The 18,239-nt window shown below is 40.3% G+C and overlaps 2 protein-coding genes across 2 annotated transcripts; one reads left to right on the forward strand and one right to left on the reverse strand.

Moving 5' to 3' along the window:
* Positions 1 to 3,702: 3,702 nt before the first annotated feature.
* Positions 3,703 to 5,493, reverse strand: LOC124278683. Its single transcript, XM_046714453.1, has 4 exons — positions 5,358 to 5,493; positions 4,528 to 4,729; positions 4,032 to 4,116; positions 3,703 to 3,708 (listed from the first exon to the last, which is right to left on the reverse strand). The coding sequence occupies exons 1-4, from the start codon at positions 5,491 to 5,493 to the stop codon at positions 3,703 to 3,705; spliced, it is 429 nt and encodes a 142-aa protein (XP_046570409.1).
* A 10,111-nt stretch (positions 5,494 to 15,604) lies between these two features.
* LOC124278648 (ATP synthase subunit C lysine N-methyltransferase-like) lies at positions 15,605 to 18,236 on the forward strand. Its single transcript, XM_046714414.1, has 4 exons — positions 15,605 to 15,961; positions 16,264 to 16,401; positions 16,844 to 16,894; positions 17,439 to 18,236. The coding sequence occupies exons 1-4, from the start codon at positions 15,698 to 15,700 to the stop codon at positions 17,577 to 17,579; spliced, it is 594 nt and encodes a 197-aa protein (XP_046570370.1). The 5' UTR covers positions 15,605 to 15,697; the 3' UTR covers positions 17,580 to 18,236.
* The last annotated feature ends 3 nt before the right edge of the window (positions 18,237 to 18,239 follow it).

The following is an 18,239-nucleotide window of genomic DNA, read 5'->3' on the forward strand; positions in this document are numbered from 1 at the left end:
GAAGTCAAGTTTGAGGAAACATGAATCGTGGTCGTATAGCCTGCATTGCCCAATAAAGTATTGTTTGAGATTGAAGTTAGAATGTTTTTGTTTTTGGAGAGGGAAAAGTTCCCACAAACACAACATTGAAATCGAGATGCACGTGCATCATAAATGCATTCAGGCATAAATTGCCGGCTTGAATGGCAATCGTTCACTTGTTTTCTGAACACAGCAGCTATGACTAGGTTAACGAGAGATAAACCACAACAAGCTATTGGACGTCTGCACGCTGGTCAACATGCTCGAGTCATTGCTAATGACTTCAGTTGCAGCGTACGAACGATAGAACGTCTTAGAGTGCGATACAACGCCACCAGCAGCACTGATGACCGTCCACGTAGTAGTCAACCCCGTGTAACAACACGTCGCCAGGACCGTCATATCGTCCATCAACACGTGCAAGACCTATTCGCAAGGGCCAGAGAAACAGCTTGGGTGACCATAGGAAACCACCAGCGACCAGTCGGTGACCTACAATTCGGCGACGTCTCCAAGCCAGGAACCTGTTTTGTCGATGTCCTGCCAGGAGACCCATATTCACCCAACGTCACTGCCGGGAACGTATCCAAGTGGACACAACAGCGGCAAAACTGTCGTGGGGGACAATGGAGAGGGGTTATCTTCTCTGATGAAAGTTGGTACTGCATTTCAGTGGCGTATTATTTTAAAAACATAGGTTCAAACGTCCATTGATACTTAAATGTCATTTCCAATATTACGACATTTCTTTTGCCTTTCAGTAAACCAGCGAACCGAGAGAACAATGTCTATTCTTGATCGTCAATGCATTCTGAAGGTATTTCGTACCTCAATAAACTAGTTCCGATTGGTATGAAGAAGGTATCGTTTTCGTCGTTTCAGGTACCGTTAGGTGATTCGTATTCTCCTTTGAGAAATTGAAACGTTGACAATCACTCGGAAGCGGATATGGTCTTGAAAGATGATTCGATAGTTGGACATGACACTGCAGTTGAATATGAGAGCACGATTACTTGTGAGTGTGAGATCCCACCCGGGGAAAGCTGTATATAGTTGTCACGACTTTCAACTGTTTAGCGATATCTATGTACATTACCAGGATGTATACAGTGGCAGCTGTCAGTGTCCACGGCTATCTGACCGTAATCTCATGGTGACCTACTCACGTTGTTACCACTGAAACGTGTACCCATCATGCATCGTCTACTCTCGACAAGCTCTGACTGATTGACTGATTGATGTTTTATGCCGCACTCAGCTATATTCCAGCTATATGGCGGCGGGCTGTAAAAATCTAGTCTGCACCAGACAATCCAATGATCAACTGCGTGAGCATCGATTTCTGTAATTGGGAACCGATGACATGTGTCAACCAAGTCAACGAGCCTGACCACCCAATCCCCTTAGTCGCCTCTTTCGACAAACATGGGTTGCTGAAGACCGATTCTAACCAGGATCTTCACGTATGATTGATATATCAAACGAGTGAATTAGTTTAGAACTTAATTCCATGATGTCCCATGATCCCTCGCTGTCCTCGTCTCTATTCAACAACGAGACATTATCTGCGTACTATTTCCGTCGTTCATCAACAGCTATGACGTCGGGTTGAGTGATACAATAGGCGAAATGACGTCAACCCGTACCTGTGCAATGGACAGTCACAAACAGGAACATAATATGTATATATAGAGAGAGGATATTATATGAGTGCCCATGTCATATTATGTTTATGACACGAGTGCCTAAATGTTTGTATTTCCCGAGCGAGAGCATGAGTGTCGTAAACACAGCATGATATGGGCACGAATATAATATTCTATTTATTACCGAAGTCGTCAAATTGAGGAAAATAAACCCAATACAAATCTACTTTCAAGCATAGGCTGGCTACCCGCCGTCGCCGCATGTAGAACGCAACGTCAGAGAAGAAACGTGACGTCATAACATTGTTCATGACGTCACGTCACCATGACAAAGTGATATTTTGCCCTAGGGCATCGTATGAAATATATGAACCCCGATAGGTTCGCCCTCGTAGGTAATAAATTTTAATATGACGTTTACACGATTTATTCGGCTTTCCTTTGGACGAGAGGCTTTACCATTGGTCAGATGACGTGTTTAATTGACATGTACCAGTCTGTAGCAATTTATCAAAATATATATTGTACACATCTTTCTTATCACCTTGCATCTTTCCTGTCAGCCAAATGATCAAAGATGACTCACAATTGCGAGAGGCGCAGCATCATGAAAAACACAGGAAATCTCCCCCGACCCGTCTATCGTGTCGGTCATTATGACGTCCTGTATTTCAGGTAAACTGACCGACGTACTAAGGTAGTTCTGGTGGTCTTAGATTACGAATCTGTTTGTGGTAACCCACCAACAAAATGATGCACCTGTAGGAAAGGTTCACCATACGAACGCTCGTGTAACCGCGCCTTTTGATTAACTATTTTATTTAAGTTCAAAGTTTATATGTTAAAGTTCTATGGCTGCCCGTGTAAACACGTCAGAACTGCTACATGGAATTGTGTAATACATCCCTCAAACAGAGATATAAATATATACAAATTGACTGAAGTGAATGTGCCATGTCACTTGTAAACCCCTGATGTGTGTAAAACATTTGTTCAGAATATGTATTGTGTATCCTAATAGTATATAAATATATACCGATGTAATGCTGAGTGGTGGTGTGTGGTCCTGTGCATAGAGTTCAGGTCACTCATCAGTTGAAGTTAAGCAACGTTGGGCACGGAGAGTCGCTGGGTGACCGTGTTTGGCAGCTTGACTATTGAGAGTGTCTAGGATTTCGGTCCTGCCCCACAACAAAGCAAATGAATTTGTCAAAAAATTGCCTATGTTCACCCAGCAGAAAATGGGTACCCGGTAGGATGTCACGTGACTATTAACCTTCTAGCCAGCCCCGGGTTATCCGGGGTAATATTGTGCTGGGCTCTGATTGTTAACGCTGTGAGCATTCACCTAGTGAATGGAGTTTAGCGCATTATAAATGGACTTATTATTTATACTACCCATCAAATGTTTAGACTCACTTAAAGCACTCACTATATGTTATGAATATATATATGGTTACATCGAAGATGAATTTCTCCACTAACTGGGTGGAACCAACTGCAAAATTTATGTTGATGATGGCACGAGTATCATGCATCAAATTTCTGTAAACCATGTGCAAATATCGCGCATGTGAACAGCTGCATTTTGGTGTAAAGTTTTGTTTAGAATTCGCTAATTTTCACTGAGTTTCATCATTTACTGAACTCATGACAATAATCTTTTGAACGTTACGAATTCGTTTTACAATACACCAGTTCATGTGTAAACAGCACCTTCAAACAGTATGGAATATTTTGCAAAATCCAATTAGAACAGTTGACTGAAGTAAGTGGCTACATTTACACTAGTGAGTCTAAACTTTTGATGGGTAGTATATAGTGTGAAGGATGTCTTAGTTGCCTGAAATGTCGTCACGTCAGATTCCTTGTTCCAACACTGATAATCAGTGTAACGAAATGAGATCTAATGAAGACAAAACTATTCTTTGTGACATAAATAGCCCTTTAATATATTCTTCGTACTTTTGGTCATTGTATTAATAGCATGTGACCGTCTGAAGATGTCTCGTGTGCAGATTCCGCAATAGCGCCTTCATTGCTGAAATATACAGAAATACTAAATACAGTTTCAATAGGTGTATTTCTTAATAAACTGACATACAAAACAAAGTACATGCCTGGCGCTTGGGGAATACTTCCCCCTAAAAGATCAAGTAAATATTTTGACAAGTGTTTAATTGTGATGTACAAATCACATATCTTGTTTACATGTTGCCACGACACCACAGATTCCCTTCACAGGTATTCATTTGTTAAGTTATAAGCATGTTATACGACAACAGTATCAAAACCATTGAGATTGTTAGTTGTATACCTGTAGAAGGCACACATCAAAATGCCAAGATTGGACATCCCACCTACCTCTGACGCGTGCACTGTAAATGTCCTCATTACATATTGGTAATCGTCACTGGCATCAACAGGGGCAGCCTTGATCATAACGTTCCTGGAATATACACGTTGTGATGTCACACAGGTAAATGTTATATCCTTTAAATACACTTATACTCTATAACACATTTTGTGAGTGAAAATGAATTACTACATGTTGTTAATTGGAGAACTACATTCTCGAAACTCTGGATCAGTTTAGGATATGAATAGGGTTTATATATAAGGGATATTTTTATGTGCAACCTGTTCCGGTTTGAGATCGTCATACTTGTATGACTTTGGTCATTTCTAAAAGAGTTAAAAACGTTCAGCATATATTGAAAAAAATAATTTTTGTTCGCTGGAATGTCAAACAGGTTACATAAACAAACTTGATAAAATGACAGTCGCTAAACATGTAGTGCAAGATCAAGGAAAGTACGGCCACTCCCCAGGGTCAAACAGATAGACAGAAATCACTTACGAAGACACCCCCGCATAGTGGCCGCCATTAAGTTCGAAGTATACAGTGACACTGACTCCTGTCCACAAGTACACTGTTTTGTTGGTGGGGGGCGAGACGAGGCCCTGGTCATCACTGATGCTCATTAACACCTTCTGATACGCGGACCCGCGATTGACCGCCTCCACGTGCAGGTACATATGCCCGTCCACCGCGAGCTCACCTGCAGAAAGTATACACAATATTTTGTACCTGCACAGTGTGTACGTGTAGCTGATATATACAATACTGTGTACCTGTTGATCACCTGTATAGCATATAAATAACATTGTTTTCTTGTGGGGAATAAAGACGATAGCGTTTACCATTAAACCACATGCATTGCCTTTACACAATAGCGTGTACATGTAGAAAAATAATCAATATTGTTTACCTACAGAGAGTGAGTGGGTGAGTTTAATTTTATGCAGCCTTTAGTACCAGAAATGGGCTTCACACACTGAATCCATGTGGGAAATCGAACCGGTTTATGGGCGTGACGAACGAACGCTCTAAACACATGGCTACCCTACCGCCCTTATCTCCAGAGAGTAAACGAACAATGTTGCTATTCTGCAAATCACCTTTGGATGGTTCAACTAATGTTGGAACAAATCGATACAAACAGTAGACATGAAGGTTCACCTTCAAACAAGTTATGAATATTAGTTTAAATACAGCGACCCAACTTCCATGTGAAAAAACAACCATAACTACAAGCAGTGATGTTTTGTGGATGTTTCAAGCACGTTCGTTGAACAATAAGTTTTCTATGAGACAATGCACAATAATCAGGTATACACCTATCCTACCTTTAATATCCTGTATTTTCAGGTCCAAGGCACTGGGTTTTACAAGCGACATCTTGGCTCTCTTGAACGTATTTCCAAGCTTGTCTTTCCCTCGACCCCTACTCGGAATGGCTGCAATTGAGAACACAGTCGGCATTATACAATACACCCATTGTTTTTTGCACTTTTAAAAAAAAGCCAAACACATGCAGGAATAGTTTTCACCTTTTTGACTTTGAAAAAGTGCTACTATTCATCAATGTGTTATTTTATGTACAGAACAAAGGTTTATGTCTTCGGCAAACTCTTTATCTCAAACATATTACTTTTGCACTACCGGCGAAAGAGAAGCTGACTCACGACAGAGGGTATAGTACCCTGCGCCCCGTAGCTGTCACCCCTGTGACCTTGGGGGAGCAGTGGGGCGCGGTACAAGACGACGCCCTTCTCATCAATAAACACAACGTCATCAACCGAGCCCTCCTCATCGGCCCCTGAAACCTGGATCACGACAGGCGTGGTTGTACCTGAGTAGTAGAAGAACAGAGAATGAATGTTGTATAACGCCATGTTATGGTGGTCTGTAAAAAGACGAAACAAGTTGATAGTTCTTGAGTAAAGATCACCGATGAGTATTGAACGTTGACAAGGGCACCCAATGTTAGCAACCAGCTCTTGTTGCCGTCGGTTCACACTATTGGACAGTAAGGACCTATTCAGAGCTGGAAGTCTCTCGGAGCCGGACTCGTTGGGTGGATTTGTGCCAGGATTCGCTGTTTGGGAGTTCGAATCGCCGATTCATTTCAAGACATCTACTACATTCACATCAAAGTTGATAATAAGTTTATTCTGCGATACTCAATACTAGTATTATTTCAAACAGATATCCACGTAGGGCTATGTTTCGTTCACAAATCCAAACACTAAAACGACAACGCCAGAGAATAGGCAGCGTCAATTGTCCTCTATTAGGCGTTAAAGTGAAAATAGTGATGAAAATCCTAAGAATGGATCACTGAAAATTAGAGACGATAGCATGTGTTCGCGAAAAGAGTAACTCACGCTTTATTTCTCTTTCGTGATGACCAAAACTAAATCTTGAAAAGGTTTTCGTTTCTTCCCAAACTTAAACCTTCTTAGATTAACAATAAATAGTATTTCCCTGCGACTAGTCATATGTACACATGTTAATGTTACCGACCCATGATAGGTCTTCCCTCCATCTGCATGCTGTAGCCTGTCACCGCATGTGTAGCTATGAACGTGATGGAGAAGTCCACGATGGTCTCGCCGTACACGCTGACGTCCCAGTCGTAAGTGTCCAGCTTCTGAAGCCTCCACTCGCCATACTGCGATGCCTGGGGTTAGAGGTAAAGATGCAATATGACGACGTCATCAAGACAAGACGCCTTGAGCATGCACTAGTTGCCTGGATATATGCGCTATATAAATATCCTATCATCATAATAATGAAAAAATAATAATAAGTTGTCGATTGGAACCAGCGTTGCAGCCTTACAACTCACAATAATGGCGGTACTGTACAATTCTATTACAATAAATGAAGGTACTCACATTTGAAGGTACCGCATTACCCATAATAATGGTAGGTAAACTATGATTTATAATGGAAGGTGAACAATACAGTAACTTATACCAATGGAAAATGCACTACGCACAATATCGGCACGGCACGGCTCACATCAATAGAAGGTACGGCATTACTTATAAAGATGGACTGTACACTGTTACTCACGCCAATAGAAGGTACGGCATTACTTATAACAATGGACTGTACACTGTTACTCACGCCAATAGAAGGTACGGATTACTTATAAACAATGGATTACTGTTATAACAATAGAAGGACGGCATTACTTATAACAATGGACTGTTACTCACGCCAATAGAAGGTACGGCATTACTTATAAATATGTACACTGTTACTCACACCAATAGAAGGTACGGCATTACTTATAACAATGGACTGTACACTGTTACTCACGCCAATAGAAGGTACGGATTAAAGAAATTTTTTAAAACACCCAACATAACAAAATAGGTAAATCTAAAACATACGGTCAGGGGGCGAAAATACAATGGAGAAACATTTCAAAAGATTTCACAAAATATGTCGGTCGGTGAAAAAAGTAAACTCAGTCAAAGAGTTACTCATTCCGAAAGTGCCCAACGTGAACTAGGTTTTATAACTGGATTTAGATAATGGCCACAGGGGAAGTTACAATGAGATTGTTCTAAACCGTATTTTAGTTTTTCACTTGTGCAACAATGGTTCGGCAGATTCGACAGATACTATGATTACAATATAGTGAAACAATCGATGTCAGAATGTAGTCGAGTCTTCATCTTACCGGAATCACTATTTCGAGGGCTCCATTCCCCAGATAATCCTCCGACACAATTATTGGGGTGCCTGTAAACGTGAAAACACCGTGAAAGTTATCTTTACAACAACTACCGTACGATGTGTATCGACCGTGTTGGTGGCTGTGCATTTATAAGTGTGAGTTTGAGAGTGAATAGTGTGTTATTATTATTATTCTGTTTTCAATATTTCATCCTTGATATAAATATTTGTCCTCTGAACGGTGACTTCACAGTTTCAAAGATTGTGCCCTAACTGGAATTCAGCGTCGTGAGCACGCTTTATCCACGAGGCTACTACACTGCTTTCTCCACAAGATGACGTGCACACCTTTCTTAAGTCCGTAGATTACAGGATCTTACAGCAAACGATGCCTTCATTCAAAGGCACAGTGTATTCCACTCAAACATCTTTTCTTCAATGTTTTTCAGTGGTACAGCACAACACTAGCAATGCATTATTACGTAATGCCCTTATACACCAGCTTTACCTTGTGGGTAATGCAGTTTGACGACTGGTTTGGCTTGTTTGGTTGTCTCCATGATACGTAGCTTGACGTGGCTGAGTGTGTTGTCCACTGGTATGTTCCGGTAAGGGTCACTGGGAGACATGTGGAAGGAGGCAAGCAGGACGTACGCGTGGGCAGAATCCTGCAGCAAAACATTTACTCTGAAAGATTTTACTCCAAAATTTCCAAGTTTTAATCCAGATAAGGTGCCGAATCTTACCACGTATAGCTTGGTCACTTGACCAGGTATCGATGGAATCCGGGTTTCGCTGCGTCTATGAACCTTGTTTGTCAGTACGACACCTGTATCCGGTTTGCACCATAACCTGCACCACTCCTGCTTGTCTTCCCACATTAAGTCGTCATGAAACTCATTCACTCAAAAATATTAATTCACCAGATGATATGTACTATTGTCCATCATTAGGCGATACCCTCTCCCTTCATCCCCGGTGTTTATGGTTCACCAGTTGTCCCGTACACACGAGCCTGCTCTTTCTAGCAAGATTTCAAAGAGCGTCATACAACCCTTGCTAATTAAGAAGTTGGTTGATAAAGGTTTCAAGGTCTCAATAACGTTTCGAGAATACCTTATGGTAGACTTTTAGGTAACACTTCCAAATTTGATTCATCAGTGACAATTATGTCCGGTGCAATTCCCTATTTCGACATGTTCCGTGGATGTTTTGTCAGGTGAGCATTTGACTTGCCTGTGCATGTGTGCGTGATGGGTGCTACAGATGGGGAGGGGTATGCTCACCCTTCCCCAAACCACCCGGATATCATCACCGTTTAGTTGGAGATGATTCTGGAACACATGCTCATGTTTCGTTTGCAAATGCAGTAGCCTCTCTGTTTGGCAAGGATTTATTTATGAACATGGGAAGGATTTTGAAGCTTTATATTTTTAGATACGAACGCAGACGACAGTTACCTTGATGATTCCCGCCACCTGTGAGACGTTGGTCTTGTCTGTGTTGAAGACATTTCCGCCTGATGATTGGGCGATCTGCTGGTACACTGAATCTGGTGGGTGAAATAAATAACAGTTATACTGTTCAGATCCATCCATTATGATTTTAACATCACAGTAAATGTAAAATGAAAAATAATGACATGTTTTCAAAAAAGAAATTTTGAATTAACGTAGTTTTGGCAACATGTACCACTCCTAATGACCTCTTTGAATGTAGCAGAATATCTATTAGTTCTTGAAATGTTCAAAGCTAAATAGAAATGTTTCAGATGTATCCAATTGTCCAAAAATATAAATTTGATAAACATCCATAACTTCTACCTGCGCTTCTTTTCTTCTTCTGGATTGGCAAAAAACCCTCCACGCAGAGCACACTTATGGACACAACAAACAAAATGGCGGTAAGTCGACAGGCCATCATTTCGTTTTCACAATTATGCACTGTTTAACACAACCCGCTTCAGCCTGAATATAGCTTCCTATTGCACATCCAGCCAAAAGGTGTTTTCGTGTATGCAGAACTCCGCTATTGTTACAACTTGTCCTCTGTAAGACTTTTAATGACAGAACCTTGTTTTAAAGCTATTATATAGACACTGACGCCCATCCTTTATCGGAACATCTTCATTACCGATCAAACAAATTGTAGAAGGATTATAAGGTTTGGGGAGTAACATCAGTTTGAAATCAAGTTTTTCTCTTGTAATCACGTATGTCCGCCCAGGTCACGTCATTGTTGACCTTCTTTAAGTGGCTGTCCGCGCCCAAGAAAACACGATATGTACATACACATCAACACCATTGACCGTTTTACAGGACAGGCTGGGGGACACGGGGAGACAGCGGCTTCGGGGTGACGCTGTTCGCTTTGCAGAGTTGTACAGAGCTGCAGAGATGCCGAAGTGGGGACAAAATCCGCTGATTGTCGATTCGATTTCGGTATGAAAATTCCTTATTCTTCCAGCAACACACTCATGTCGATTTCCATAAAGGGGTACACAACCTTGACCTTGGACATTTGTCCCATGTAAGCTGACGTGTCTCCATGTTGATTAAAGTGATTTTAAACCCAAATCACCCACTCATTCACGTGTCCATTTCAGCACAGTTACATCTGCGGGATTACACGTTTCCAACTCTGGTTATCCATGGCCCTCTTATGAAAGAAATCATGAACATCAATATGCCACCGAAGAGACGTTAAAGAACACGGTATTAATTCTTATTACTACAGATTATCTGCCATGCCCAATCAACAGTTGTAACATGAAAGAATCAGGCGATTAATAAGTTCCTTCAGCAGTATACAAATTGTTAAGCCTAAGCTGTCTGTCATATGTATGTGAAAGAGGTGAATAAACCATTAAATCTACCAACTGTAAATGGATGTACATATGATGAAAATTGTACACAATGATATAAAAAGATGAAAATGTCAACAAATTAGTAAATGTACAAGGTAGTGTCAAACTGACAGTGTGTGGGAAATTCAAGTAAAGACGAAGCCTGTCGCATCGAGCTCCTAGAGTAGATGTTATATCTCGGAAGTGTTTTATCTAGGAATGTGGCGCATGGAACCAGATTGACATTCTAGGGATATATAGCTGCTGCTGGTATATCGATGACAATAGAGACACATTGTGTACGCATTATAAATACTACAAACTTAATAAATGGGATGTTATTTCTAAGCAAAACCTTTGTCATGGAATGTCAATCCGACATTAAACGTTTAATCTATTTGCAAACAAACCTTTTAATCATGGAAATCCCTAGATAAGCAGATGGACCTAACCCTCGGTCGTGGGCCGCATAATGGTGTTGTTTATACCAACAGACTAATTCAATTTGAGTCTGACATTTTGTGTGTAGGTAAAACAACCTCTCACGCACACTGTCCTCTAAACACCAACATTAGCGACTTCCACGCTACATCTTCACAAGCTAAGTGTACGTGTGTGATGGATGTCTATAGCAGAATATACACACTTACGTTCATAGGTAGCGTGACTCTCTGACACCAGTGATGTCTGCGGTCAAAGTTTAATGTTTTGGACAAATATTGGTTCAGTGGCCTTCGACCTTACCTATACAAAGATACACAAGTATCTGTCACGATTTACGTCAAATGGTATAGCTGGGATCACATGCACAAAGCGATTGCAGATTTACATCAGACTTACAGTTAACACTGCCTGGTCTCCTGGAACTAGTCAAGACACTGCCCCACTGAGTGAGTGAGTGAGTGAGTGAGTGAGAGTGAGTGAGTGCGGTGTGTGTGTGTCTGTGTGTATATGTGTGAGACTGTGAGTGGTGTATACGAGAGATGTGTGTGTATGTATGAGCACGGGTATGGTACTGTCATACAGACAGACCCAAAAACATGCCTGCCTGTCTAGAACCTCGCCACTGTTGGAGAACGTGTCCGGATAAAAGAGTTTACGGACATCTGATTCCCTTGAATGGTACCATGCCCTTCGCCCCCCTAACGAGCAACGCAAGCGCACCAGGGCGGGAAAACTGAATCCCTTATTAGTTACCTCACCTACCAAGATCCTGGGAGGCAAAACCCACACCCAGTATTACAAAATGCATATTAAGATTATTCGAGTGTTATGCTCAGTCATAAACTAAATCGTGTACCTTGAGAGAATTCAGATGACGGAATAGGCGGTTACAAACATGGAAATAAACATTGTGCGAAAAAACATCACTAGGCATAAATATGTTACATTTAGATTGTATTTCAGGTTTATTCAAGGTTTTATATGGATAAAGTAAGATCAACTTTTGTACTTTCTCGTTAACTTAGCAGGAAATAGCAAACACATGTACACACGTTTTCTCACGATCCACCGGTGATTAACTTAAAAATACCTAATGAAATATCTTTGTGCATTCTTGTTGCCGATAATCTATATCTGAAAAATTGTTATATCAGAAATAATGGATTCCAAAAATATGCTTTAGGTGCAGATTTTACTATGCATAAAATAACAATAACCATACACGTAGCAGCTTGCAACCACTGATTACTATTGCCGGAATTGTAGAACGTATGGAACGGTTCATCGGTCCTCCTTGGATAATACTTCTTTCACAAAACCGTTATGTTCGCATTAAAATTGCTCAACTACAAGAAATATGACTTATGAACGAGTCGATGAATGTCATTTAATATACATATATATATATACTGAACATCATTGAAAACGCGCCAGTCAAAAATTGTCCATATTTTCATCAAGATGGATTTCAGCATGACAATGATCAATGAATATAATTAACATGAAGTTGAAGGGCATGACCAGTTGAAAAAAACGCTTTAGAAACAAATTCCTGTCTACAGTATGACTCTTAATTCCAAAATGCATCAACATGCAGCCACGTCATGAAAAAAGCGCGAATTTCATTCTGAAATCATACTGACTGTGACATTAATAGCAGGTGTATGAGAACCGATGCTCATTGCTTCACTAACGATTGTGAAACGAGGACAGAGATGCCGAGGTTAAGACCTCACGAAAGAGAACGTGCACTAGGCATGATTCAGGTTGGCACCAGCAGCAGGGATGTTGCTCGACAACTTGGACTTGGCCACTCCACCATCGTTAGGCTTTATAGATGACATCAGTAGACAGGCAGCACCCGTGACCTTCAATGACCTTGGGATCAACGTGTTACGACGCTCCATCAGGATCGCCATATTGACCTCGTCCATATCAGTGATTGAACACTGCCGACTGCCAGGACTGCTGCACTAGTTCAAGGTTGACGTGGGGGTCATCAGACTCCATGCGACGCCGTCTACACGCTACAGGGCTCCATGCTCGACGTCCTTACGTTGGACCAATTCTGACTGACAGACACTGTAATGAGCGTATACAATGGGCTAGCAGGCATTTTCAGTAAAGGTTACAACAATTGCATGGTGTGGTAGTCACTGACGAGTCACGTCTTCATCTACGTAATGCTGACAGCCGATTACGTGTTTGGCGTAGACGTGGTGAACGTTATGCTGATGAGTGTGTGGTTCAGACAGACCTTTGGGGGATGGGAGTGTCATGGGCTGGAGTGGAATAAATTACAATCACAGGACTGCCTTCATGTCTTTCAAGGAAGATTTAATGCCCTTTATTACCGTGAGCAGATTCTTCAGAATCACATCGTATCTGTCTTCAATCACCACCAAGATGTCCATACTTTTCAACAGGACAACGCACGGGCACACACAAAAAGATTTCCATGCAGTATCTGACCCAGCAACACGTCCAGGTTATTCATTGGCCAGCACAGTCGCCAGATGTATCCCCCATAGAGCACTTGTAGGACGAAATTGGTCAAAGTCTTTTGCGGCGACAACAGATGCGAAACATCCGGGACCTTGAGGCTGCACTACTGCAGAAGTGGAATGCCATCCTCAAGAACTCTGTTCGGACTCTTATTGACTTAATGAGGAGACGTTGAACTGCATGTGTCAATGCAAATTGCGGTCAAACGCGATATTGTCTTTTCGATTTGACCCCACGTGTGTTTGATCCTTTCTGACTGTGGAACATTTCAATGAATGAGCGTCTTTTCTGTGTTGTTATTTTTGTCAGTCAACAATCTGTTATTATTCACTAAAAAAATATCAATTCCTTGCACATGCTTTTAATAATCTGAACTTTTATAAGTGGTGCGTTTTCAATGATGTTCAGTATATATTCTCTATCAACTTTTGTAGGCATCAATCGCGGTTATCTGCTGTTGGTGTAAATACCCGTGAGTTCATGCGATCACTCACGATTTCGCCAAAACTGATGTAAAATTAATGATGACGAACATTGTCAAGCATGGTCGCCGTCCGTTAAGTGGGACACAGTAGTGAACAACTGCCACTGTTTGAAGCTGAAATTCACTGTCCCGATTAGGAAACAGGATTTCCAGATAAAGGGGGTGTTCTTGCTGCGTATATTTCGTTCCGTGTAAATATCGTCGTAAACTCGTCCACTATAAGCGAGATTTCTGGACATCCAGGAATACAACCACTTGTTAAAGCCATTGTCATATTCGATATATTACGAGCGCTTCACACATTATGTCAAAGAATAACCATGACCATACTTTTCAAAGCACAACAAACATTTGAACTTCTTTCAACTGCACTCCGCTTCATATTGCAGTCTTAATAATATTGTCAAAATATAATTACAAAAAGGTTTAATATTGTTTGGACAGTATTGAAAGAGGATATAGCAATGTTAGTCAGGGTAACACTTGCCACTTCATCTTTGTAACTTAGTTTTTGAAAGTTGAAATCTAATCATCTTCATGTCAAAACATATCACGCATAATTGTTCAAATAAGCCCACTGTATTTTCACAACATCCCGAAATCTGTTGAAAATTCTAGGAATTGTAAAAAGGCAAATTTCGCTACATATGGTCGTAAATTGCGTAATCCTATTTCAGATATTAGGTACGATTAACTTTCGTTAAAATCGCTTATATTTTCATAAATAAAATATAAATAAGACATCGAAACAAGTATATAAAATTCTAATCAATATGTTATATGTCGTCATAATATACTGTATTGCGCTCATGGTAGAAGAACTGACACAACCCTGTCATAAATGCCACGCCACTGTCGGATTTTTCAACGATATTGACAAAACTAATCAATCTCAGCTTTGTGAAAGCTTTGTTGTATTAGTGCTGTGAAGAACCAAAAATACAGAAGGTCATTACTTCTATTTAGAACAAATTTTAATCGTTTAAGAGTACAAAATGTTAGAAAAGATTTTTGAAATACTGGAAATGATGATGCTAAATGTCCCCTGCGTTATGTATTAGAAGATGAGAAACATATATTTGATCAATGTCCAATATATAATAGCCTCCGTATGGAATCAACTGTCTCTTTACAATGTAACATACGTAAACATTTACTTAATTCAAATGACACAAATACTTTGTATATATTAGGTAAATACTTATATAATATCTTTAAGATACATCTACAACAATGGTAACGCTCATATGCATGTCTTTCTGTATATATTTGTATGAATAATGGGTCATTTGGCCTTGAAAACAATAAAGATGATGATGAAAGCTTTGATGACACTGGCGCAGACAGCCGCATGTCTGTTGGATAATTTCGAAAGTGAAAAGTTGAGCGCGGTTAAGAGTTTTCAAAAACTCAGTTTCAAAGATGAGTTGTCAGGTGTTGCCCTGACCATTTAGTTTAATTGTAGGTCAAGTTATTTTACATGAATTGCATTAAACTGCTAACTTTAAGATTAAACACATGGCATCTATCTATTTGCACACAAGATTAATTACAATTTCATTAACATTTAATAGCGGCCAGTAATATAGGCATAAATTCTAGAGTGGCCTCCCTTCGAAAGATGTCTGCGCCCATGACAGCATGATCTGAATCCGGTTCTATATAGAATATCGGATTTTAAAACAGAATACGTTTCCTGAAATAATCGAATCTAGATGTCAGAAGCAATAGAAAATGCTTTAGAACAATCACCGAAAACTAAACGAACTCTTACGAAGACAGGAGCTGTGATACTCGGTGTTTCTGGTGCATGTTTTGTCGGTATTTATGCTGTGGCGGCACCATTTCTCACACCTGCATTACGGAAGGTGTGTTTACCTTTTGTTCCAGCGACAACAGACCAAGTCAAGAATGTTTTCACAGTTTTGAAAGGACGATCTGGCACACTAATTGATATAGGCAGTGGCGATGGGAGAATAGTAAGTAAAGGTTCAGAAATGTGTGTTGAGCAGTGGTGTTTCAGTGCCGAGCTTCCAGTGAGTGAGTGGATCGGGTTTCAAATTTCAGTTAGGTCACAATATGCCGAGAATGGCGTATGTTGTAAAACATCACCCACTTTGTTTATTTTTTATACCAACGAACCAGAGCGATACATTACGACTCATAGTAAAGAGTCATAATATTTATCTCGATTGTTGATCAGCACATCATTTTTGTCGTTTTGTCACCCTGTATGTATACTGGTGTATTGTTGCCTCATGATGTTGTGCATGTTTCTCAGGTGATCGAGGCAGCTAAGCAAGGTTTCAATGCTTATGGAGTCGAACTCAACTACTGGCTAGTTCTGTATTCTCGATGGACAGCATGGAGACATGGGGTCAGTGGCACAGCACACTTCTTCAGGAAGGACCTCTGGAAGGTGAACTCATATTTCCACCAACTCCAACTTATGCCTATCACCATGATCACTTCAGACTCATCAACTATAATGTCCCAATAGAAGCATTATTGGGTCTCTTGCAGGGTCTGGTTGAATATTGGAAATCCTTTTTTCAGGAATATTAGATGTCCTCAGTATCTCTTGTTTATATGAATCAATTTGACACCTAATCTAAAATGCTACATTAATATCTATCTATGTGTGTGTGTGTGTGTGTGTGGATGTACTTAACATATTTGTAATAAATATGAATACGGGAAAAAAAACATCTTTTATTGATGGAATAAATGAAAGTGAACACATGTAAATCTTGAATCTTGAAAGCTACCTGTGCTATTTATCATGTTCAGAAAGATTTCCTGTTGAATTAATTTAGTATTAATATGGAATATTCATGCTTTAAACACAACTTGATTTTCAGACTGATCTGTCAAAGTACAACAATGTGGTTGTGTTCGGTGTGGAGAAGATGGTAAGCATGCATACACTACTTGCAAAAACATTATGTTCATGAGCTAATGTCAAGACTACCTTAATGTACTCCCTGTGAGGGCAAGTGTTATAAAATGAGCCCTGTACTCTACTGACTGTTGTTAGAGAACATGGAAAAAGTGACTTTCATCGGAGAGCTTTGAGCCAGTGTTTTTATCATCAGCCAGCTGTTCTAGCTTGGATACTGCCAACTGGTGTCAGACAACAGTACATCTTCACGATTATGTCGAGACTTGCAATGTTGTAAGATCACTACTTATCTAGTTTGCATATCATATTATTCAAAGGAACATAACATCAAACAGTCATAAAAAATATATTTTGTTAACATGCATTAAAACTGATTTGAAACCAGTTAATAATAAATTGGGTCCTGTTTGAAACTTCTGACAATTTGGGACTTAAGGCTATCAGCAGAGATATGCAAATTTTGTTACAGGTGTTTTGCTACCATAATGAATTAAAGTTCTTATTGGATAATAAGGGTGAAGCATTAATGAGAAAACTAACTGTATTTCTGCCAGATGCCCCCACTAGAGGCGAAGCTAAAGACGGACCTGTGTAAAGATGGACATATTGTGGCATGCCGGTTTCCGTTCCACACATGGGAGGCCAGCAGAACAGAGGGTACAGGTGTGGATACAGTGTGGATGTACAAGCACTAAGACCTGTCTGACTACATGTACACCTTCTACCTGCACTTCAGCATGTCTGGACCTACGTGGGGCATCTAATGGGTGTGTGAATATATCAGCACCAGAGTGAATGAGTTAGTTAGGATTTACGCCGTTTTATGTAATATTCCATCACAGCAGGGAACACCAGAAACGTGCCTCAAACATTGTAGCCATTTGGGGAAGTTCAACCCAGGCTTTTGACGTGACGAGCATACGCCTTAACCACTCAGCTACCCCACTGTCCCTTTAACCACTGGAACCCGTCTGATTGGACAATTGCCAATTGAACATTAAAGTCTCAGAATTTTTTTCAACTAAGGATAAAAGTTGTTTAACAAACGATCATTGGTTTGTATTACTGGGAGTATGCACTTTAATGAAACCCCGTGAACAAGAAGGGTTGGTTTCTACAGTAGTCTAAGTTAACGCTCATCATGCACCGCACATGCATTTGGGAATCGAACCCAGGTCTTCAGCATGACAAGCGAATACTTTAACCACTAGTCTACCCAACCGCCCCTCTGAATATGTAGAAAAACATCACTAAAACCATGATAACAGTCTACCGTACATACACATTTACACATACACAAACCCATAATTACATGAATGTTGATCTATGAGAAGATAAAGGAGCTACTGGCACAT

The sequence above is a fragment of the Haliotis rubra genome, unplaced genomic scaffold (genome assembly GCF_003918875.1).
Source record: "Haliotis rubra isolate DU_JTF1 unplaced genomic scaffold, ASM391887v1 Scf24, whole genome shotgun sequence".
Taxonomy (NCBI): Eukaryota; Metazoa; Mollusca; class Gastropoda; order Lepetellida; family Haliotidae; genus Haliotis; species Haliotis rubra.